The sequence below is a fragment of the Haliotis cracherodii genome, unplaced genomic scaffold, assembly GCF_022045235.1.
Source record: "Haliotis cracherodii isolate W230 unplaced genomic scaffold, xgHalCrac1.p SCAF_1, whole genome shotgun sequence".
NCBI classification, from domain to species: domain Eukaryota; kingdom Metazoa; phylum Mollusca; class Gastropoda; order Lepetellida; family Haliotidae; genus Haliotis; species Haliotis cracherodii.
In genome coordinates, this window is record NW_027266264.1 from 75024132 (window position 1) to 75040766 (window position 16635).

A 16635-nucleotide genomic window follows, 5' to 3' on the forward strand; every position below is an offset into this window, starting at 1 on the left:
TTACGCTTGTTCCTTTACGCCCAGAAGGCTGAGGAAGGGCGATGAATGCTTGTCTTCAGTTGTCTCCCCTTTGCTGGAGCCGTCCGTGACCTTCGTAATGTCATCCTCGGAAGTAGATGACGTGTCGGAAGCCGTTTGGTCTCTTGTGGTGAGCTCTGCGATGGTGTCCGAGGAACCGGTGTTGTCGGAGTCGTTGCCTGTGGTGCTGTCAGGGCCCGCTGTCGTAGATACGTTTCCTTGTGAGAAATGGAACAAATTAACAGGTTGCCTAACTATATGAAATGTTCTTTTATGTTCAAATGTAAGATAAATGGGTTAAGAAAAATGATACGCCGACGTCTTTCAATCTTGAGGACGGTAACCGAGTTCATGTGTTTACGACGTCAACCAATAGAACACCATTAACAAGATCGTGATGATTACTCGTCTCACAACTAGAACTATTTAGCCGAACTTGGATTCTCTCGGATTTTCACGGATGATTGACTGAAGTCTCGTGAAGTCTCACCTTTAAATGGATGAGGGTTGGGGTTGAGGTATTTTATCTTGATGTCATCCATGGAGTCTCCGTTACACAGAGACGCAGTGCAGAAGCACCACTCAACCGGTTTCCCCCACAACATCTGGGTTCTGCAGCCCACGTAGTCGTGCTTGATGACACTGCTAGTCCACCCGTCAGCGCAGCCGCGGTAGGTAACTGTTAGGAGAGAAATAAAATCAGTTCATGCATCAACATCGTCTGTTGTTATGAAAATTATCGTTCCATCCTGCACGAACAGAAAGGGAGACATATGTAATACAATGAACAGGAAACAACGGGTGAGGGAACTGTATCATAGTCATATCTTGGTTGGTGTCATATCTTAGTTGGTGTCAGGCATTGGCGGATCCGGGGGCTTCTTTTAAAACCCAAACCAAATGTAGAGAATCCACCCCCAACCCCACCACTGAGAGAGGATCGTAATATTTTGGACCCCAAACCCACCCAACCCAACCTTTAAACATTCTGGATCCGCCCTTGTTTTTTTGTTGGTGTCAGGCATAGGCGGGTCCAGAGGGGGGACCCTTCCCTTTATAACCAAATATGTTGTAGAGATCGCCCCCCACCCCTCCCTCCAAGTGAGAGAGGATTTGATATTTTGGACCCCTTCCTTTTAAAAATGCTGGATCCGCCATTGCAAAGTTAATGTGTGAGGAATGATCTAAATGACGTAGAGGTTTATCGTGAAACCCACGAACGCTGATAAAGTGCCGTCACACCGAAGGCCATAATCAGTTGACCCTGGCACAGGTAGTCATCAACATAATGCACGTTTAGGCGATGCGTGCTTACCGTTGGCCCTCACCAAATATATCTAAGAAAGGCAAAGACAACAGCGCCTTGTGACTGTGTTACATCGCTTGTTTTGTAGCTGTTACATAATCATGGTTTAAGACAGGGACGTCACATCAGTCTCTGCTTTTGTTTTTCTGTAATCCGAAAAGACAGAAAGCCTGCGACATCTTCGCTTAAGGCTCTCACTGTGACACTATATTGTCGCTGTCTGTCGAACTCTATAATCCGCGTGGACTTTAAATGGGGTTTACACAAGGATGTTGAAACCAGAACGACGTTGAAGCTTCCTACGCATATGTGAAAGCTTGTCACAACTAGGGGACGTTAAACTATGAGGACATTATATGGGGAATGGAAACAATAAAAACGATTGAACTAAGTGTTCAACCACATGGTGTTTTGTTCTGTTCAGTTTTAAAGTACCTATGACACAAGAATAGGGGATGTGATGAGGATAATGTTTGTTGTGTAAAGCCGCAATATTCCAGCTATATAAAGGTGGACGACAAATAATCGAGTCTGGACCAGACAATCCGATGATTGACATCATGAGCATCGATCCACGCAATTGGGATACGATGACATGTATCAACCCCGATCCCGTTAGTCGCCTCTAACAGTAAGCATGGGTTGCTGAAGACCTAGTCTACCCCGGATCTTCACGGGTCCACAAGAGTAGGTTTGTTTGTTTATTTGTTGTTTAACGCTGCACTCAGCAATATTCCAGCTATATGGCGGTGGTCTGTAAATAATCGTTTCTGAACCAGATAACCCAGTGATTGACATCATGAGCATCGATCCACGCAACTGGGATACGATGACATGCATGGACCAAGTCAGCGACCCTAAACCACCCGATTCCATTGGTTGGTTGGTTGGTTGGTTTGTTGTTTAACGCTGCACTCAGCAATACTCCAGCTTTATGACGGCGGTCTGTAAATAATCGAGTCTGGACCAGAAAATCCAGTAATTAATATCATGAGCATCAATCCACGCAATTGGGATTGATGACATGCATCAACCAAGTCAGCGAGCCTGACCAACCGATCCCGCTAGTCGCCTTTTACGACAAGCATAGTCACCTTTAACGGCAAGCATGGGTTGCTGAAGACCTATTCTACCCCGGAATCTTCACAGGTCCGACTCCGTTAGGAATACTCCTAACTAATACTAACGAATTAGAATGTAATTCAATCAGTTATGTATGAACCGTTCGAGTTTGAAAGAAATATATTGCAAAGCAGATTTAGATCAAACAAGATGAGTTAGAAATATTTAACAAGCAAAGTCTCGCTAAATGAAAGGACTACGTAAACAGCCACTCTAACATCGTGCCATGTAGTCAGTCCTCACTTGACCCTTCTGATGTGAAAAACACACAGGGAAGACATTCGAGCACAAGTAGCATTGGCAGGCAATGTTACATAACTTGGCTAATGCTTCGAGTTGTGAAGATATGTGTTTCTTTGCTTTGGTTTTACGGATTGACTTATGGACCTTCTACAGTGTTCTGGTATTTGGCAGGTACGTTGAACTTTGGACCCTGTTCAATGAAACCGAGGTAGCCCAAGGTGCACATTGGGGAGATAAGATTTATACATGGTGTAACACGAGGCGATACTTAAAGGTGGCCCTCAAAGAACAGACACACCTGTTTTTCCTATCAGAGTTGGTGCTCTATTATCAGCACGAGGAATTGGCACTGACCCGCGCAGGGGTCAGAAGACGGCTTAACCCAAAATCTATCACTTCGCCCAAACTTAGAAATGAATTTTGTGAACACTGAAATGGCACACAATAATTTATACGCAGACTAAATTATTGTGAGATATGTTATTTAAATAAAATACTCCCTACCTATTTACTAACCATGAGCTGTACGGCTAAATGTAGTTATATAACACGCCTGGACTTGTGGGTCAGTGTTGGATATACTACAGTGAATATCTTCGTTCATAGACATGCCTATCTCGACTCTCTGTCAACTTGCGAACATTTACAGATAGCTTAGTGTGGACTTGTTCAACGACTACGAATGTTTGTCCGTTGCGACAGTTTACCAAACTATTTGATTTCTTCTTAGAAGTTTGACCAAATATCCGATTTAAAATTGAAACCAGGACAATGAAGGACATTAGCTTCCTGTATGTCCCGCTAGGTGGCGCTGGGCATTCCTTGCACGCGCTGTCCAAACTGTGGCGTGGCTACCCGCCATGTTGAATACTTTGTATGGTAGGACTAGCGTTTGATGAGGCCTAATCCTCACCCCAAGATGGCGTCTAATAGAATGTCCGTGTGTTGTGAGCAAAGTTACAATTGTCTTTGAAGGATTTGTTTCAGAAACTTTCCAAAATAGAACAGGTACGGATAGAGTGAACGTTACCCAATACGGAATTCACTGTGAAACTTCAACACAAGGAAGATGGTTTCAAAACAACATAAGAATCTGATTGTATGTCAAGGTTGTCGAATCTTTTGGCCTGCTCGCGAAATGTGTTCTCGCAGTGTAACTTAAACAGTGTTCCCTTATGTTGGAAATAGGTATTTGTCTTTGTTCACATAGAATTGAAGGACATCTTAGTTTTTTTCAGTTTTTCTCAGAAATGTGTCAGTGTGAGAATGATTTCCAGATTCTATTTCTAGGGCCAACACTTTTGTGATTTCGGCCTTGACACGCGAGGGGGCTAGATAAGACATATTCACACTTTTTGAGAACACATGGTGTCCTGGCTGTACTATTACGATTTGTAAGTGTTGTTTTTTCGAATTTTTCGCTGCTAATTCTTTTGGAATATTACTTTTTCTTTTGTCTGAACGAATATTCTAACGACATTGGTGTATTTAAGATTGGATTGAAACAGCCAGATGTTCAATAACGCAGGCATTCTAACATTTACGTTCTGATATATGTTGTCATTGCGTTAGTAGTCACGTAATACCAACGAAACAACGCGACACCCTGATGCTTGTATATGGGCCAGTGGATATGCAGAGTGAGTCTGTTTGTTTTAGCGCCGTTCTAAACAGTATTTCAGTTGTATCTCGGCATTCCAGTTTACTGTGGGCGGAATGCCCAAGTGACGTAAGGCGTAGATGCCACGTTAATGAAACCCTACATCACGGGTGTGATGCTGACAGTTGGAAATCACTCTGGGATTCGAACCGAGGATTAACCGAGGGATGTAAGTCTGCACAGTAAGGTATGGCACCTGCGACCCGAGGTCATCAGAGTCCTAAATGTGTTACATTGGTGACAGAGGATATAAACAGAAAACTAGCCAGAAATAACTTACCGTCTCCTTGTTTCCTGACGAAACATTTGTTGGTGCTGGGGCACGGCGTCTTGCCGAGGTAGTGAGCCTTCTGCGTGTCAACCCTGGTGCCACAGAGGGGGCTGTCACTGTAGCAGTCCCAGCAGAAGAACTCTGGAACACAACACGGCAGTGTATGAATGTCCACATCTGGATATATTGGTCATCTCTTGACATTATTGTTACGACAGTAGATGAAAGCGACAATATCCTTTTCATAGCCACAAGAAATCTCTGCTAAAGGCAGAGTTGATTGTACGAGTCCGACTGTATCATGAACATGTGTTTAAGGATCATTATCCAACAGTGATGGTACCAGGTGTTCACGAAAATGTGAGTCTTACAACCCTTCACTTTTATTCTGTTCGATTATATTTAACATGGATAACATATGCCCCTTGATTTGAATACAAATAAATATATTTCCTTTTCAGTTGATTTGATAACCATTGTTTGATGAACATTTTAGGTCAGTTGAATACGAATTTGAATGGTGAATATTTTCTTAATATTAAAAACAGTAGAAATTAAATATAAATCAGTACAATCAGTTACGGGGACACATTGTAAGTCAACAGTCAATGGTGTTGATTTGATTTAAACATATTTATTCACAAGAAGTGAAGGGGATTGGGGGACAAGTTCTTCCAACTTAGATTGTACTCTCCCTCTCCCTCAATAGTGTTCATTACACTAAGCAATATTCCAAACCAGTGGTTGATAGCTCGAGCAACAACCAAGCCGTCGGAACACGAAGACACGCTTTCATCCAGGTTATACATTGTAGCCTTCCTAAAAACTGAGGTCAGCTCCTGCGACAAGCGTTGGATGCTAGGGGCCTACTCCGACCCAAAATCACCACGGGGAGCGAATTGCAGTATAAAGTATTAGTGAAGACGAGCAGGCGAATGATCTATATACTCAAATCGACACGACTGATCCCACTATATACACCAGGCCATTTGCAACTCACCAGCGTTAGAGATGTCGTTGGTGATGTCCACGTCGTTTTTCTCCTCCTTCTCCACCACCTCCTGCAACGTATTGTCACCTTCGTTCTGGATCACTACAGGGTTAGCAGTAGAGGCCGCAGGCGCTTCCGTCCACAAAGCAGAGGTCAAGCGAGGCCGCATGGAAGTGGTCGTGATCTTCTTACCGGACCACCAGGGGAAGATGTGTCCCCATCCTTTCCCCCAAGTCCACTGCCTCTCTGTGGTTGTGGGTCGTGTCTTCACTTCCTCCTCCCTGGCAGTGATGGGGAAATCCCAGCCCTGACCGTCGTTGTTCTCCACCCACGTGGGCGCCTTCCAGGTCTTCTCGAAGTCGTTGAACTTGGGCCTGTCAGAGTCGGCATGCCACCACCACAGCTGCCACGCGGGGTCTTTACTGTGGTCGGCTTCTTCAAGGATATAATCGGGGTTCACGTCATCGAACTTCTGGTCTGGTTTGGTGTCCTTCACTGGGGCTGCTGTTGGTTTGTGACCAGTGCCATCGTGCTCCCACTCGCTCCAGGGCACAGTCACCATCTCGTTCCAGTTCTTCCACTCCTGGGAATATAGGTTCATGTTATTACTTTGCTATGAATTCCATGTTTACTGCGGAATAGTATTGGGAAAGGAGTCTACTTTATGTCGTCTCTCGTCTCGTCACTCCCTATGGATTCTTTATGTATCAACACATTCAGATAGTACTGGACAAAGAGTTTGAGGACTAGCACTACGAGATGTTATTTTCATATGAATACCACGTGTACTAAAACATAGTGTTGAGAAGAGTTCTATTGTATGATTCAAGACAAACTGAAGTACACATCAAGCTACCACGTCATATAACTGTTAAAAGTGGCGTTAAACCCAACTCACTCACTCACTCATATAACTGAAATTCTGTTCAATTACTGTTAAACTAAACTCACTCACTCACTCGCAAACTGAAGCCCCCTACAGGTAAATTCTTATGCATTCTGGTTGTACTTAGTGACACATTTTGGGAAAGGGTTCAACTATACAGATTGTACTTGCTCAGGCTGTGTACCAGCGCACAGTACAAGGGGAAGGGTTAATGGGGGAGTCTAACACAAATTGCATGGTGCATGTTGGTTCTAGAAATGACTGTGATGTATGCAATGTAGGACCTCGGGTTACCTCAGATGAGTCCTCTGTCTTCTGCCACTGCTGCCAGTCCTGTGAGAACTCCCACCCATTCCAGCCGTCATCCTATAACAAGACGTAATACTTTCCATCAACAACATGACCGGGGTCCACTTGTACAAAGCGATCTTAACGCTAAGATGATCGTAACTCCCATACTTTAATATAGGCTTAAGATAATCTTAGCGCTAAGATGACTTTGTGCAGCTGGACCCAGGTCCTTGGATCTGAGCTGTCGAAGACAATTATGGACTGAAAGCCGTAACGTTCTGCATCAACATATGTTGCTGCCTCTTTTAGTCAGTTGATCAAAATGATTTACACATCAGACCAAATGGCGCTCAACTGACAAGTGTACGTTCAACCAACATTATTGTGGCGTATATAGATCTATGCATAAAGATTCAGAGTGAGAAACAAATCTCCACAAGACTGTACGACAAGAAGGATGATTGTAAACTTTCCCTTTTGGATGAGCAATATTCAAGCAACTTCAACTTTTGGTGTCAACATTAATTTTTTATAACTTTTGAGGTACAATCGAGCATATTCTTTCCACGAGAATTTCAATGATTTCATACGCCTCTTTCTTGAAAGTTGAGTGATCTGCGTTACCACATTCAAAGCCTAAGTACAGTTTTCAAAAGAATTCATGAAGACACGTGGAGGACATTTCCAAAGATTCAAATATGGAAAGGGGTTTGTCGTTTTTATTTACAAACCAGGCAATCAAATTCACACGCTATTTTTATCACTTTAGGAGTTTTCAGTTATCTTAATATACTCTCCACCTACCTGTATCCTGTTGCTCTTCTCTGCCTTCTCCGGTGCCGATGGAGGAGGAGGAGGAAGAATGCCGGACTCCAGCATCTCGACAGAGGCGCCATTGCAGTGGTCGGACTTACAGAAGCACCACGTCTGCTTCCCTAACCACTGGACCGTCTGTGTCTGGCAGCCTTCGTAGTTGATATCCACCTGAGTCTCCATCCACCAGTCAGTGCAACCACGGGAGATAACTGCGAGCGGAGGGTATGAATGAATGATACGTGAGTACAACACCTGATTCAATATAACCTTAGTACAGGATTTGTAATGTGATATTTTTCTCAAAATTTCAAATATTAAAAATGATTTTTATAGTACACGGTATGCTAAAGTCTAATACATGTATTTAAAGTCTGCTTGAACTGAATATGATGTATTTGCCGTTTTATGTTTTCACAATATAGGTGACTAGGAAATACTTCAAAATTTTAATTTCCGTATCATTTTCATGACTAAATAATACATCTTTGTGTGATATTCAAATTCATTGGACAAGTTAACCAACCTCCACTTTCTTCTTTCTTGAGGAAGCATGTCTTGGTTTTGTCGCAGTCCACGGTGGCGACAGCCTCGCTGAAGGGCTCGTTCACCTTTTCCCTGCAGTAGGGGTTCCAGCTGGTGCAGTCATGGCACTTGATAGCTAGAGGACACGATGCAGATACGTCATACTCAATATTCTGTTTGTCCCAGGTGACATGTATTAATAATAGTATAATTTTGATTACAGGAAAGGTCTCTACATGACAAAGAAAAGGCCAAATTTACGCTAAAAAAGAAAGAAACATTTCTCGGGCATCTGAGCATCGGTCATTTTTATTGCCAGTACATTTTTCAAACAAATGAAACATACTCTGTTATCTATAACACGGTATGCTTGACAACTGACGTTGTATTAATGAGCCGAGTTCAATGTGTGCCAAGTTGTTTGTTTGTATTCTTGGTGGTGAAAATATTTAAAAAAGTGTTTCTCCTTTTGTTTTCAATAATATATATATATATATATATTCAGCAATATTCCAGCTATATGACGGCGGTCTGTAAATAATCGAGTCTGGACCAGACAATCCAGTGATTAATATCATGAGCGCGAGTACGCGAGACTGACCACCCGATCCCGTTAGTCGCCTCTAACGACAAGCACAGTCGCCTTTTACGCCAAGCATGGGTTGCTGAATGACCAATTCTACCCCGGATCTTCACACGTTTGCAGCATTATGTAAATCGCTGTTCTCATTCTATTCTGCAATGGAACAGATATGTCCATCCTTTCTGCACCATTGTATTATTAAGTCACATTATTTTACGGTAGCCACGTTGATAATCCGGCCTCGACTTGGTCCCCAGTGCCCTAAGCTTGTCATAAGAGTAAATACGAGTGGTCATTCATATGACTGGGTTGGTAGTCGTGGGACACTGCTTATGTTAGTAGCCTCTGGTTTGTTTGGCATAGACTCGATTTATTTCCAAACAGCCGTGTCGTGCAATGCTGAAAGATCAATGTCTACGATACCAGCCACGTCATCACGGTCACCACACACACATACCCACCCATACAACAAATATGAATGACTTGAATCTACCTGAGGGTATTGATGGTTATGTGCGAGGATTAAGTACATTAACTCGTGATCAAATCATAAACTGCTACAACAACAACTACCAAAACTAACGAATACATAAATTCAACGTGCAATTGGCTTAGATTAATATTTCTTCTTTATATATCCATTATTGCATATCTAGAATATTGCTGACTGCTTCACATTTGGATTATGACCACGATGAATGTATTTTGGTATGGGGAGGGCGAACCTATTTGTAACACCATGTAAATGCACTTCATGTATTTGTAGGGGCGGTCGGGTAGTCTTGTGGTTAAAGCGTTCGCTTCCCGACATGGGTACATTGTGTGAAGCCCATTTCTGTTGTCCCCCGCCGTGCTAAAAGCGGCGTAAAACCATACTCACTAACTCATGTATTGGTATCACTTCATAATGCGATTGTTGGCCATGCCTTTAGGTGATATATTCATTATTATAATCTTGAGGACTATTTCAAATATCTGTATAAGATGTGACAGGACAGGATACAGTTATGTTAATGTCATTATCAGATGAACTATTAAGGTTAGTCTATGTTAATATTATCACACCCGCATCAGCATAAACACATGTACGTAACAGCTCCCAACCGGAATATCCGTTCCCTTTTGACAAGAGCATAGCTTGTATTTATTTAAACCTCTTTAACTCAATAAATACATTTTACTTGTGTAGTCCAACCATTGTCGATCCCACGAGAAATTCCGCAAATAATTTCAACAAATATAACTCCGTTTGTCAGTTTATAGACAACCCTTATACTTTATTCTGCTGACGAGGGGACAAACACGGAGTGTTGGATCTGAGCGCCTGGCTAAACTCATACCGCAAACAAAGACATCACGTAGATGTTTGTAAGCAGACGACACTCTATTTCAACGCCGCCATGTTTGTTCGACAAGCCTGTTACGCAAATTCTAGTAATTGTTTCTGCTGGGCGGGAAGTTCGATCTCCGCTGTAGGGTTGGTTGTCTCAAGTAAGAGATGACTTTACAAACTAGGGTGGCGGGGAGAATAAAGAAAGACTTCGCGTTCGATAAACAGGACGGTGAACAGGCGATGTCTATTGATTAAGGATGGCGTAGGTCATCCTAGCTCACACACCCTGCTCTACCACACTGTAGATCACATTATTGGTCAGCAAAACTATGATACACTCCTATGACAAATCTTCCCCCACCCCAATAATAAATGACAAATCCCACTTGGCATGTACGAACCCATTTCTGGTGTCCCCAGCCGAGATATTGCTGGAATATTGCTAAAAGCGGCGTAAAACCAAACTCACTCACTCACTCACTGGTATGTACGACTAGATGTAAGTTACGATCGGCTCGTATATTGTATTCAAGAGTGATTGACGAGTCTTGTGCGAGACAAGCGAGCGATTTAACCACTCCGCTACCTAACCGCCCGAAGTAGTGAGTGAGTTAAACTCTAACGCCGCATCGGCATTTTTCAGCCATATGGCGACGACCGCCTGAAGCAGGTCAAAATGCTGGGTTGCTGTCCACAAAGCGCCCTTAGTGCTACGATAATCGACAGTGTGTATTTATATAAGAGATATATACGACGGTCGCAGCGCTAGGCAGAAGACCATGATCAGCAAGATGGTTGTCATTTTTCTGCTACAAGATACTACCCAAATAAGGAAATCCTTATCATTTGAACATACCACGATTTGCCACGAGATGTCTTATGATGAAGTCATGGATATCATTATGGATTTTGAAATCTCTTTTAACTGTCCTAGGTTTCTTGTTTATTTAGTTATAGACGTTTATAGTTCGTAACCTGTTTTCAGAAACTTGTCAAGGCCAACATTCTGTTTAATAGAAAACGTTTACTCACAAATACAAAATGTAACATGTTTCATAATTACAGAAATTTATTTACGTTTCTGACAACGATAAAGTATTACTATTATTGTATTCCTCGTTGATCTTCTGTGACACGAAGTCAGGTTTGTAGAAATTGTTAATGGAAGGCCACATTTGAACTTAAAAAAGGCGATGTAATGAAATATGTCTTAAAGGACATTTACAATTTTCATACAATTTCCACTTTGAGTTTCTGGGCTTTATCGATAGTCTTATCACGGAGGAACGAAATACGTTTTACGTTTCTTGGTATGGTGTATTATATTTACATTTATATTTCATTGGAACTTTCGTTGTAAAATTACTTTGTCTGCCCCTGGAACGTAACTGCCAAAATCACTGTGGTTGGAATAATTTTATGTTTGTTCAGTCTTGAAATGTAATTAATCGTTTTAACATGGATGCAACCTATACTATAGTGAGTGAGTTGGGTTTAACACAGCTTTTAACATCATTCCAATGATAGAGCGGCGTGTCAGCTTAATGTGGGAGGAAAGTAATGCAGGTCTCAGACGTTTACCACTTAAAAAGGTCGAGGACTACCTGATTCTGTCATATAACGTGACATGGCAGATTAACTATAGCAATATGAAAGAATCGGGTGATCCTTAACTTTGTAAAGGTAGTGTACATAACTATTACTTTGGATACAGAGACAAGTTACTCGTCTGAGATTATGCCCCATCGTCTTTATACAGTGCGCGGTGGGGTTTTAAGAGGGTTTTAGCACTACTCCACTCCCACGGGGAGCACGCTATTCGCAGAGTTGTGTCCCTTGGGCATGATTGGTGGTTCGAATCCCGGTTTACCCCGATTATGTTACTCATGGGTTTCACCAAAGTGATAAAGGTCTAAGACCTGCATCACTTTGGACGTTCCTCCCACATCAAGCTGACATCGTGATATGACGTGTCGCAATACTGTTCTTAGCGGCGTTAAACAACTCATCCACTCCCTCACTACATCCCCACTACAGAAGGTGACAAAAAATAGACTTTACACAATGTTCCCATCACGCCGACCAATTGTATGGTAAGGGACCTACTAAATATCAGTTCCGACAATACCCCATCTTCTGTACATGTGTGAGTATGCTGTTTTGACGCTTGTCATCACGACATGAAAATTGGGGTTCACACCTTGAACGTGTGGAAACGTCCCCGGTTCCCCGGCGAGACAACGTTATCACCACAAGGCTTCTCCATTCTACTGGTGAAGTGCGGTAGGGATGACTAGTTTTAGTGGTGAGATGAAGTGAAATGGGGTGTAACGTCGCGTTCCAGATGATTGCACTTACATAGCGACTGTGTTTGTGTGTGTGTGTGTGTGTGTGTGCGCGCGCGTGCGTGTGTCTGCTTGTACTAGCCCACTGAGAAACCATACCGTAGTTTAACACGGATGCCCACTCAGACACAGTATCCTATATGCCGACCAGTCCTTGTTTTAGCCCCTTCATGCCGAACGCCAGACAGGGTAACAACAAGTACAATCTTTTAACGTCTTTTGGTATGACGCGACCGAGAATCGAACCACCGACCGGTCTATCGCTACATTTGTCTCAATAAACTTTCAGAATGTGTCCCAAAATTTAGAGGAAGATGCATTGATATTTGAAAAAGCTTTTTGTTGTAAAAGAGTACTGGTGCATCGTACAACTCCTTGTAGTTCTGATACCCTACATAACCTTTTTCTCTTCCTAGAGTGTGTTTTTTCCCGTTTTTAGCAATATTCCACCAAAATCGAGACCGGTGACAGCAGAAATGGGCTTCACACATTGAACCCATGTGGGGAGTCGAACCCGGTGTGACGAGCGAAAGCATTACCCATTAGGCTACCTAACAATACGTAGAGATGTAGTGCGGAAAGTAGATGAGTCAATACACATATCCCCGTTTCTTGTTTTTTTCTGGGGGCTGATCGGATATTGTTTTCTTCCTATGACGGGACTCTCAAGAAGTATGAACAAGTTTGGGAATGTTTATAAGTTGTCACGCATTCAGGAAGTCAGAAGTTGTCCGACTCTGTGCATGTTCCGACATGTATAACACTTTTCACACAATCACTGAGTCTCCGGCAATGTTTGTCGACGGAGAACTGAGAAAAACCTAAACAAATAGGGCTCACAGGCCTGTGGTCAGATCAACTAGCCCTGGCGTGGTGTTGCCTATGTAATGTACTTGACCACAAGTCATAGCTGGACAAATATCCCTTGTAGAGTACAGTCCACTCCTGCGTCTACAGGTGTGCTATTGAAAACAACTACCACATCTCCCATGCACATTACGACATCGCTGCTACGTCTTCCGTTGTCTCTGTTAAAGATACGGAGGTACAGCTGTTGTCGCGCTTACTCTGATTTCAACTTGATGTCAATCAGATCGATCTTAGTAATCATGGGTGCAATTTGAAACAAACATAATATCTGATATAATACTAATACTAAAGCATCTCTGATGTTATGTTTAAATTGGAATATTGCATAACATGTGTTTGGTGACGTTCACAATCTTAAAATGAGAACATATTAAAGGTATGATATTAACAATCGGTAAACGTGTTTTCTTCACTATTATTAACTTAGCACTTTTTTCTTGCTTTCAAAAACCTATCATGCCAAAATAAGACGCAAGTCTTTAGAATTAAGTAACCATGTTCATATCTCAGGGTAAGTGAAGGAATTTGCAAGTCAAACACTACATTTCACTTATTTCTTAAAACAGCAGGTGAATAAATTGGAAACAAGCATGTTCTATGTTTATAAGTATATTTTGATTGCAAGTCTAGGGAAGCATGTTTATAGCTATGACTATCCTGGTGTTTCTTGGTAAGTTATTGTACCTTTTTTCCCCTCGTGCGTTTTTGTTAATTCAAATATTGGCGTTCACCAAGGTTCCTTTCTCCCTGTATATTCTTGAACATGGCCCTTGGTTTCTAGCAGGACAGTGCTCTGATTCACGACGTGACGTACACCGCGATGCTCATGTACTAACTAGATCACGTGCTGGAGCACATTGGTGACATTTTCAAAACTTCACATTTATATCACCAGATTTAATTAATCTCCAATATCCTCAGGGAAGATGGTTGAAATATACTCCATACATTTGTGAGATGATCACCGGTTTCAATGTATGTTCGCTAATCGGGATTTGTTTGATATATCAATACTATTCATCCCACAAATCCTTCATAGCAGTGATGGCTCAAAGTCGTGCATGCATAAACCAATGACCTGTTTGGGAAAGGTTTAGGTTTAGTTAATACTGGGTTTATAAAAACAACGGATGAAGAGATATTATTTCGAGGCAATGCTACTAGCGTTTATCGCGAATGTTCTGACTACAATTAAGGGATAAAACTGTGCTTGAGCTGAAAGAGGTAGAGAAATATCATGACTTTAACTAAATGTGAAACTGAGCTATCACTTCTAATGCCGCTGTCTCACTAAGGTTTAACACCCATAACAAATGCGGATGTAGAATATAACGTTTCAACTTTTTAACTTTCCCTTCATGGCTGACTTTGTGCGTATATGGTTCTTATTCTAATGCAATGAAGGGTGTCTCCGAAATAGTTTAGTTTCCAAAACCCTTCAGCTTTTCAATGATACCAACGTATGAATTATGGTTCGTAAGAATATAAGTGATCTTCTGAAAGTATGCACTTCCTATAGAACCCCACGTCCTTTGACTGGCTGATTAGCTGCCAACCGTTTAACACAATACCACACAGTGTAAGGCCTTTTTCAACTCCCATGCCTTTAAAATCAAAACTACAACATGCCGCTAAAATTAATTATAAAAGTCACTTTAATCAACTTCTCAATGTGCACACGACATAAGCGTCACGATACACGCATCCTTGCCTAAAGCTCCCAAAACCAAATAACAAATAACTATGAATTGACAATGGATTTCAAAATCTGTAGGTCAATCCTGTTCTGTATCTTGTATATGTATCGTTACTGATATGAACCCTTCCAAGAAATTTCAATTACTTTTCGGAGATCTTCTTTCACAAAATCATGAGTCTATGGATGCATGTTATGATCAATTTGCGACATCGTTTCCTGACTTCCTGAATAGCCACTGAAAGGCGATCATCAGATGTATAACTAGGCTTACGTTTCTGTCAGAGACGGAACACATGTGACACAATTCTTGCTCTCTTGAGCATCTGTGAATGAGTCTGTCACCAAACCATTCCAATCACCCTCTGCAAGTGGAATATGAAACTATTGGAGAAAGAAGATATCCTGTATCAACTACACTGATTGGAAGTTAATCCACACCATATTTAATTCACTTATGTAATTGATATTTAAGACCACTTACCTTGGGAATATGCAAAAACTGTAACCAGTGTTAGAAACGTTAATAAATCCATGTTGCAGACCGTGAGAGATGAAACTTGATGTATTCCTCACGATGGCAAATCTAGAATGCTGTGCTTCGTCGAAACTGTCGTTTTATATCCTCAATCCGTAAACAACCAGGCGCATGCGCGGAGGAGCGTCAGACTGAAATTCCACAAACGTTTCAATTGTCTTGTTGACATCAAATCAGACTGTTACAGTAACGCTTGCAGGGACGAATCCTGTATTTTTTTGCGCGATTTTAGCATTTAAGTTTTTTTACATTGAATTCCTGTGTGGAATGGCCTTAAGCCTGACGTGTGGTGAGTCAACATCGATGAAGATCTCCGTGTCGGTGTCAGCGTTGACGACGTGGTGTGCGTGACAAAGACGTCATTTTTTCACATCATTACGTGAGATATGTACTGGGTTCGAATCCCGTTCACATGTCAATGCTTGGCCGAGAATGGTCGGCGATGTAGTGACACTGTGGTATGATCGTCTTTGTGGCAATGTGTGAACACATGTATAGGTTTCTAACACTTTGTGGCTGATGGTAAGTAATGCAGGACGATTAACAGAAGCTTTCTGTGTATTTTCGTGCCGTGCTAACTGCAGAATGTAATCAATACCACCAATTCCACCGATAAATGAACTAACACTGTGTTCTGAAATTTCAATGTAACACAATGTAAAGAAGCAGATTAAAGTTTTAAATTAGCCAACATGAAGTGAAATGAAACGGTCGTGCTATGTTTATTCTTTTAAGGATGCCAGGTATACCACGAGCTGAAACGCCTGGCCTACAAACCGTTACATACGTGGAATAACCTAATTTGAACACGGCTAGGTATTAGAAAGATTAATATATTTCAAGGCATATTTACTTTTCATCTGTGTAAACGCATAGCGACACTCTCCGAAATGAAGTATAAACAAATTAATCACACAAAAAACTAAAAAAAATCGGCGTTCGGTAAACAACAGTTATGATAATATGTATATACCATAAATGTATTTTTCAATGAGTATTATTAGACCAGTCTGGAGATAGTTTTATGGCTATGCATAGGGTTATGATTTTATAATTTTCAAAACGTAAATGTGGCGCGTCAAAATGAAAAATATCTTTGTGTAAAGAAACAAAATAAGGCGAACAGGGATTAACCGGTTGAAAC

At 41.7% G+C, this 16635-nt stretch overlaps 1 protein-coding gene across 1 annotated transcript; it reads right to left on the minus strand.

Moving 5' to 3' along the window:
* On the minus strand, nt 1-15489 carry LOC139468724 (uncharacterized). Its single transcript, XM_071250853.1, has 8 exons — nt 15438-15489; nt 8128-8262; nt 7593-7813; nt 6792-6863; nt 5621-6194; nt 4630-4761; nt 509-697; nt 1-236 (listed from the first exon to the last, which is right to left on the minus strand). Exons 1-8 carry the CDS (start codon nt 15487-15489, stop codon nt 1-3), a joined length of 1611 nt encoding a protein of 536 aa, XP_071106954.1.
* Between the last annotated feature and the right edge of the window lie 1146 nt (nt 15490-16635).

Coding starts and splice junctions, on each gene's coding strand:
- LOC139468724 (XM_071250853.1), bottom strand. CDS start 15,489: ATGGATTTATTAACGTTTCTAACACTGGTTACAGTTTTTGCATATTCC. Junction 7,814..8,127: donor CAAGAAAGAAGAAAGTGGAG/GTTGGTTAACTT, acceptor CTCCGCTCGCAG/TTATCTCCCGTGGTTGCACT. Junction 6,864..7,592: donor AGAAGAGCAACAGGATACAG/GTAGGTGGAGAG, acceptor GTCTTGTTATAG/GATGACGGCTGGAATGGGTG.